This window comes from Marmota marmota, unplaced genomic scaffold (genome assembly GCF_001458135.2).
Source record: "Marmota marmota marmota unplaced genomic scaffold, marMar, whole genome shotgun sequence".
Classification (NCBI taxonomy): Eukaryota; Metazoa; Chordata; class Mammalia; order Rodentia; family Sciuridae; genus Marmota; species Marmota marmota.
Window position 1 is genome coordinate 11,035 of NW_026009015.1, and position 8,580 is coordinate 19,614.

Here is an 8,580-nt window from a genome sequence, read left to right on the forward strand (position 1 = left end):
TATATATATATATATATATATAAAACATTATATTACTCAGTCATAAAAGAAGAGTGACTTTTTATGACATTTGCCAGTAGACGGATGGATCTGGAGACTGTCATGCTAAGTGAAATAAGCCAATCCCCCCAAAAACAAAGGTTAAATGTTCTCTCTGATGTGTGGATGCCAATCTACAACAAAGGGTGGGAGGAATGGAAGAAGAGACATTCAGTGGTTTAGACAAAGGGGAATGAAGGGAAGGGAGTGGGGATGAGAATAGGAAGGACAGCGGAATGAATCTGACATAACTTTCCTATGTACGTACGTGAATACCCTCAAGTGAATCTCACCATTGTGTACATCCACAAGACTGGGACCCTAATTAGAATAAGATATATCCCATGCTTGTATAAATATATATAACATCAATATAGATTCTACTGTCATGTATAACTAAAAAGGACAATTAAGAATTTTTAAAAAAAGAATCTGCAAATAAAAAAAATTAAAAATTAAAGAATGGTTGGGGAAACACCTCTCCGTGTCTGTGTTTGAAATAAGGCATTGCTGCATCTGCATCTTATTGTTCATCATCAATTTTCCTGGCACTATTTGGACTGTTGCCTAAACACACGAATTAATTTGATTACAAGGTCTCATAGCGCGTCACAAATGCAACTCAACACACTTAGCAAGTATGCCTAAGAGCTGGTTCACCCACATCAACTGACACAAATTGGAGCCATCTTCCGTTTTCAAATAACTGCTGTGCTGTATCTGATGAAGGTGCTGTACAACAGTTCACCAACTGTGAAAAGAACCCAAGCACAAGGGATCATCAGAAGAAATAAAGAATCTCATGTTTCATTAGCAAATGCAGGGTTTCTACATCAAAACTGCAACTGTAGAAATACAGAGATCTTCAAGGGTAGTGTACTGTTTGAAAACATGCATTTCCTGTGAAACGTTTTCCCCATTCCTTAGCCTAAGAAATCTGTACAGCACAGCAGTGAATGATGAAAACCTGCTTTCCTTCATAAGGAGGGGCCTCTCATTTCTGATTTTGGTTTTCCTCCTATAAAGACGTGTCCTTTTCCACAGCTGCAGCCTAGGCTTTCCTCAGTGGAACATAAGGTAACACTCATTGCGGGGGGAGGGGTGGTGCTGGTGGTGGTTCATCTCAGACTGACTAAATCAGGATCTCTGGGGACGGCGGCCCTGCATCTGTTCTTAAAATCACTCCACCAGAGATCTCATGCGCAGCTTGAGGCTGAGAATCCTAAACACACACTCCTCCTCCCCCTGTCTTGTTTTCAAATACAATCTTGAGCTTGAGGGTCTTGTTTGTTGTTCACTGATTTTTTTCCCCCCAAAAGGTTGATTGGGTATCTTCCCTGTGGAGAGCTATGTTTGAGCCATTCATTTTATAGGCATATGTAGATAAATCTCAAGGAGTCAGGAGTGTGTTTATTCCACAAAGTCCCCTTTCCTACTTGATGGCTGAGGGGAGGAGGAGGGCCTCACAGGTGGTGAGGCCTCTGAATGCCGTTGTCTTGGAAACCGTGCTGCTGCTCACCTCCACAGGGTCCCTTGTTCAGGCAGGGGGCCCTGGAGTGAGACAACAGCCCTCCCCACTCTGATGTCTTCCTGGGAACAGAGGTTGAAGCTGAGAGCCGAGGTTGGTTACCAGGGAGACTGAAGCCGGATCCTTGAGATTCGTGAGTAAAAAATGACGTACATGGAATTTAGGACGCAGGATGGATTATGGGAACCTGCCCACAGTTATGGAATTGTGCTCATGATTGCGCAGGCATACTGGTGCACACACACAGTCATGTTGTGCACTCACCAGCACACCTTCTACCCAGACGTGCACAGTGCCACCGTCTGGCTGGAGCATCAAGTGCACATGGGGGATGCAGGAAATAGGCAGGAAATGTAGGCAGGACCCAGAAGAAGGAAAGAGAGAGAGCAACAGATTCCTTACTGTTGTAGAGAAACGACTGCACACCTTTCCCCCGTGACTAACTTCCACGTGTGCATTACATTTTTAAAAACATCTTTATTGAGGCATACCATGAAATTCATGCAACTAAAGGTACAATGCAGTGACGTTCTGTACATTCATGCGGTTGTGCAACCATCACCACAACCCTGTTTCAGAATGCTTCTATCCCTTGCCCCCAAAAGATTCCCTCATACCCATGTAGCAGTCAATCTCCATGACTACCGCCAGGCCCAGGAATTCCCTATAAACTGACTCATGCAAGAAGCGGACTTCCCCTCTCCCCACTCCCCGGGTTCTGGCCATTAGGAAAATATTTTCAAGTTTCAAACAAGCCATAGCACGTATTAGTAGTTTGTCCCTGTACTTTGCTCATTAATATTCTACTATATGGATACCTGAATTCCACTTTTTCATTTATTTTATTTTATTTTTTCCACCTTTTATTTATGCCTTCAACAACTGGCAGGCATTTAATTGTCTTCATCTGGGGCCATCATGAATAATACTGCCATAAGCATGGAGTACACGTTGTCTTAGCCTGTTTGCTGTTGCCAATATCCTCAACTTGGGAAGGTATAAAGGAAAGAGGTTTATTTTGGCTCATGGTTCTGAGTCGAGGTTCCCCATCTGGCCATGGCCCTCTTCCCGGCAGGGTCCCCAGGTGGAGTAGGGCATCTCGTGGCAGGGAGACATGGAGCATCAGAGAGGGTCCCGTCCTAACTGGCTTTCATAGCAGACCCACTCTCCAGATCAACCCATTAACCTCTTACCCGATTCGTCCTAGACTAGTCCATTGGTGAGGGCAGAGCGCTCATCACCTCTCACAGGCCCCTCCTAAGATCTCAAAATGGGGATTCAATTTCAACATGAATTTTGGAGGGGACAAACCACAGCACGTCTCTGAGTGGTCATGTGTTTTCCTTTCTAATGTATCCACGTTTCCACTTCTTTTTCTTACGTGACTGCACCAGATAGAACCTGTGGAGAGAACGGTGGGAACGAGCATCCTTGCCTTGCTCTCAGTCTTACGGGAAAAGTGTTTGTTATTTCACTACAATATATAATGTCAGCTGTAGGTTTATGGTAGATGCTCTTTATAGGTTGAGAGCCTTTCCTTCTAACCATGTGGGGTTGGTTGAGAAATTCTTTTTCCATGAATGTGTCTTGGGTTTTGTCAAACGCCTTTTCTTTTCCTATCAAGATGATGATGCCGCTTCTGTCCTTTATTATATTAACATGGTGGAAGACCTTAATTGAAATTGGAATGTTAACCAATCGTGGATTCCTAGGAGAAATTTTACCTGGAAATGTTGCGTAACATTTTGTATCTGTTGCTGGATATGGTTCATGAATATTTTCTTTATTTTTGGTGCCACTGAGGATGGAACCCAGGGCCCCACACATGCTGGTCATGCGCCCTACCACTGAAGTACACTCCCGGCCCTGTAAAAATAATTTTTCTTTTTCAGTTTGCAACGGGGCCTCGCTAAGGTGCCCAGGACGGCTTCAAACTTTTGAATCCTTCGGCCTCAGTCTCCCAAATAGCTGGGATTACAGGTTTGCACTTCTACACCTGACTCGTTCATATTTTCTTCAGCCTTTTTGTGTTGATATTCATGGTGGATATCGGTCTGTCGCATTCCTGCGATGTCTCTGTCTGGCTTTAGTAGCAGAGTAAATGCTCTTCACCAAATGAGTTGGGAAATGCCCCCCAACCCCCCACCCTCTTCCACATTCTGGAAGCGTCTGCAAAGGATTGGTACTATTTCTTCTTTAAATGTTGGGTAGAATTCACCCCCAAAGTCACCTGGGCCTGACTTCTCAATTGTGGGAAGATATTTTTCATTTCCTCTCTCCGTTTCATAGGAATGCTCTAAATCTGTCCAGGTTTTCATCCTGTGCATCCATTGTAACCTTTCTCTGCCCCAGTGTTTTCTTGCCTGCTGGTACCTTTCATTCAGTGTCCAGTTTAGAATTTGACATGTCGGATGTCTGTGGACACCATGAGATTCCAGCTCCTAGCCTGTAGCTTTGGATAGTCTGATGTCTGAGACATCCCTTCCAGAACCCCTCCTACAACCCATCCATGGGTATAGAGACCTTTGTCTTGGAGGCGGGGATATGGTGCCATTCTCCACACAATCTCCTGCATACTTTGATTTGCTCTGTAGTAATGAATTCCTCCACAAGCCCTCCGTGTCTGCATGGAGGAGCCCCAACGGGGTTCCTTCTCACTCCTCTCACCCTGAACAAACCGCCCCACACAAGGGATCGATTGCCTGCTCCCTAGCCCATCCGTTGGTGCATGCTATGGTTTGAACCTTTTTGTCCCCTCTGAAACTGATGTGCAAACTTAAACCCCAATGTGGTAGTGTCGGGGTTGGGTGGGGTGGGCTGTGGCCTAACGGGAAGTATTTAGGTCCCCAGGGATCTGCCCTCATGAATGCATTAATTCTGTTAAAAGGGGGCTTGTGTGAATGGGTTTGGCTCCACTGCCATGAAAGGAACGACGTCCATCTCCGCTTGCCCTTCCACCTTCTGCCATGTGAGAAGAAGGTCCTCACCAGAAACCAGACGCAGGTACTTTGATCTTGGACTTCCAGGCATCCAGAACCATGAGAAATAACTTTCTCTTCTGTATTAATTGCCCAGTCTGTAGTATCTTGTTACAAAAGAGACTGAGACAGTGCCCAATCTTCCTCCCTGATTCAATGCTCAGTGCCTAAGGGCAAGGACCAATGGCGCCATTCTTCCTCATTTCCCCACCACAACCGTCAGCATGGCCTAGACTAGGGGGAGTTAAAGTGTGGAAATTGAACCCCGGGGGATTGGTTTAACGCTTGGTCGTCATTGGCATCACGGAGCTGGTGTGGCCGATGAACTGAGGATGGTGAGGCGAGGTCTGAGGAGCGTGACTCAGTGTGTGGGGAGTCAGACAAAGGCTTGCCTCTCTGGCCACCACTTTACAACCTCCACAGACTCTCAGCGACAAATAAGCATCCCTGCCCTGTTGCGCTGTGCTGAGGATTCAACAACACATCTTACCAAGACTTGGTCCTTGAAGGCATGAGGTGTCAGTCCTTGAAGGCATGAGGTGTCAGTAAGGTGACTTTGCAATAGCCATTACAAAGGGGGAACAGGTTCAGGTTGCCAGCTAGACTCCACCTTGCCTAGGCTTGTGTGCCAGTTCTGCCTCTTGCCGCCCAGGGGACCCTGGCCAAGCTCTCTACTGTGGGGCTGACATTGTTCCTAAGTGATGGGTCTGTGGTGGGGATAAAAAGAGCTAACATATAGAAACACGCAGGATACTGTCTGACACCTGGTAAAGAACCAGCCAATGTGCATCACCCTGTCATCCCTTCTGAACACTGCAGAATCCCCGTTCTAGGATTTAGGCCTTTGAGTTTCAGGAAAGAATTCGCCCTTCTTTATTTACCCTCTCCCTTGGAACTGGGAGACGAGATCCTGATCGGGTCAGTTTAGCTCTCAAGTTCTCTGAGGGGATCCCAAGTTGAAAATCTAAGAAACTTACCTGCTCTCAAGCCACTTGTGTTGGCAGGAGACGCGCAGACTTCTGCAGCAATGTAGTGCTGGGGCCTCCCTAAAAACAGACTGACACAAAGCAGAATTTGTTTTCGGCTCAGAGGAATCACATGGTCCGTGGCTGGATACACATCACGGGCTTCTGTAGGGGAAAATAGGTAGATTTAATCACTCAGGCTTCCTGAAATCAAAAGACAACGTGTCTAAATCCAGATACAGTTTTGAAATAACTCAGTGATGCTCTGGTTCTCAGGAAGCAGGCGGAAAACTGCTGTACACTTTCACCAAACCAGTGCACTGGGTGACAAGGAATGGCCCTGGACCCCTCAGCCAGGGCATCAGCGGCAACCAGCATGGGCTCCTACTGGGATCTGGGGACCCTGCTTCCAACCTCGCTGCCTGACTGGTCTGAATGCTGGTCCCACTACAGCACCTGAAACAGTGACCGGACAGGGTTCTTGAGCCCCCTTCTCCCCCATTCTGAATCTCCACAGTGCAGAGCTCCTCTTGACATGCTCTGGTCTGCTGGTCGGGGATGTCAAGGTCCAACAAGAAACAAACCACTATCGATCAACAAACCTGAATTCTAAAGTTACTTTCCTTTCATACACGTGTTTATTTGGTATTGACCTCATCAGAAAATCCTGCGCGGGGGGAATACTACTCAATGGTTAAGGAGCAGGGAAACATTTACTTACAGTTAGCTTATCATAGTCATAATAGTTTACACAGACAGTACAATAGTGAGCCACCAAGTTCCAATGCCACATCCCTTTCCCACACTTTGTTTAGCTGCAGATTCTCGAACCTGGATCTCAGTGTTGCGCACCGCCATTTCAAACAGCCCTAGCACTGCTCCCAGGAGGCAGTCGATAAAACGGCACAAAAGCACAAGGACATGAACAAGGCATTCACACTACATAGACATCTTATATCTTACTGACAACAAGGTAGGGAGCAAAGACGCAGATCCAGGCTGGGAAAGCGACAACATGCGGCATGAGAGCCATATGGGATGAGGTGAGGTCCACTGGTGTGCAGTCTCCCTTGCCCCAGGGTGCCCCACAGCGCTTCACAGATGACAGGCAGGAAGAGGAGGACCTCCCTGGGAGTGGGTCAAATCTCACGCCAATAGGAATCCATCCAGTCACAAAACTAGTCTTGGGACTCCTCCGACAACAGCTGACTGTCTGGTCCCCAGAAGGAGCCCACCCCCAGGAGCTTGGCAACACAGCACTGTGAATCCCTTCAGGTCTCCGCCCCATGAAAGGGGGCAGGGGGCTCTCAGTTTTCTTCCAACCACTGCTTGAGCAGCCTCTGGAACATTCTCTTGCTTTCCTGCTGCTTCTCCAGTTGGCACTTCTCCTCTTGCTCCTGCTGCTGCTGCTGTGCCCCTTCTGGCAGAAGGCCAGACCGGTTGGTGCCCAGGCTGAGGGTCAAGCCGCTGAGGCCCTGCACTAGCGTTTCCCAGGAGGAAGGGTTGGGGGCCCCATTCCTCTCGCCAGAGAGCCCAGAAATACTCGGCCTGTGGCCCTGGCAGTAGCGACATTCACATCGGAACCGATTCTGAGCTCTGTCGCCTGTGGGGTAGACCCTGGTCTCCCTTTCCACTGGGTAAGGTGCCATGTGATCGCGGTGCCTGCGTCTCAGGTGACCCAGGAATGCTTTCTTCCTCTGAGGGAAGCCCAGCCGCTCCCAGCGCCGCTCCCGCAGGGTCTTCTCCTCCCTGTACTGCTGCTGGAACAGCCCCTCTGGCAGAGGGGCAGAGAGGCCAGGACCAGGACTGGGGTTCAGGCCGCTGAGGCCCATCATTAGCTGTTCCGAGGAAGAAGGCTGAGAGGCTGCCGCACCCTCCTGCGAGTTCTCCCCAGCGGTCACCTGGGAAGATCCGGAAACCAACGCTGGGTTCCATTTCTGGAGTGGATCCATGGGGGTCCAGTTAGAGCTAGAAGCTCCGCCCAGCCCGGGGGTCTAGCCGGGAAGGTGAAGCTGGAGGTTTTCGAATAGCTAAGAGGTGGCGAGGGAAGCGTGTGGCCAGAACACACCAGACTGCAACAAAGGGTGACAAGAGAAGAAAGAAAACCCGTGATTATTCATCTTACTCCACCTTTCTGTCCCTCCGCTTCCTAGGTGTAAAATGGGGCTGATGATGAGACCCACCTTCTAGGCTTCCTCCGAGGATGACATGAGATAACACATGTCCAGAGCTTAGAATGCTGATGGCATAGCATAAAGGTTTGAGAAATGGCACCACTGATTGCATCCATGAGGCATGTGATGTAACATGGAGAAACATATTGAACGAGGTTAACTCCGTGCAGATTCTTTGTAACCCAGGCTCAGGAACGATGATAAGAACAAGCAATGCCTGGCTAACACGTGCTCTTCTCATAAGCATTCGAATACTTTCATCGAGTAGACTTTCAGTAAATTGTACATATTTGTACCACGGTGACAACACACCCTTGGGAATTTCTGCCTTCACGATCAGTGGCTTTACATCTAGTTAAAAAGGCTGCTCGTACTGATGGAAATCATCTCAAAAGTCCCGATACGTGTAAATAAGAATTTCTTCTACTAAAAAACCAGGAAGTAAAACCACGACAATGCAAACAACACATGTAGGGGGGTAGGGGGGACGGCGAAGGGGGGGAGAAAAAAGAATGGTGAATCTCCATTAAATGGAAAACTGGTTGTTTGAAATGATCAATTGATACATCTTTAGCAGGAAGGGCAAAAGAGGGAGGAAAGAAGGTATAAATAGCAGGGATGGCAGAAGAGATTTCACTACAGACTCAGAGAACAAAAAGAACGACGTGGTCAGACTGCAGTCAGCACCATGAAAATAAATGCTACACCTTAGTTGAAATGGACCAGTTGCTGGAAAATTGTAAGCCACCAAAATTCACCCAGGATGAAGTAGCGTAGACAGTCCTCTATCGTTTACAGAAACTGAACTGGTAGAAGAAAGAAAGAAAGGAAGGAAGGAAAGGAAGGAAGGAAAGGAAGGAAGGAAGGAAGGAAGGAAGGAAGGAAGGAAGGGAGGG

At 47.8% G+C, this 8,580-nt stretch overlaps 1 protein-coding gene across 13 annotated transcripts in view; it reads right to left on the minus strand.

The window, feature by feature from the left end:
• Window positions 1-414: 414 nt before the first annotated feature.
• Window positions 415-8,580, minus strand: part of LOC107133804 (protein FAM156A/FAM156B-like) — a 19,332-nt gene continuing 11,166 nt past the window's right edge. For 8 of the 13 annotated variants that reach the window (XM_048797739.1, XM_048797742.1, XM_048797737.1 and 5 more), the window contains one exon: window positions 6,126-7,582. In XM_048797739.1, coding sequence (XP_048653696.1) covers window positions 6,818-7,462 — 645 coding nt within the window. In that variant the 5' untranslated portion in view covers window positions 7,463-7,582 and the 3' untranslated portion in view covers window positions 6,126-6,817. Of the gene's footprint in view, window positions 791-2,024; window positions 5,676-6,125; window positions 7,583-7,693; window positions 7,787-8,580 lie in introns of those variants that run through there. The other 5 variants (XR_007345434.1, XR_007345435.1, XR_001502393.2 and 2 more) reach the window with 5 other exon arrangements.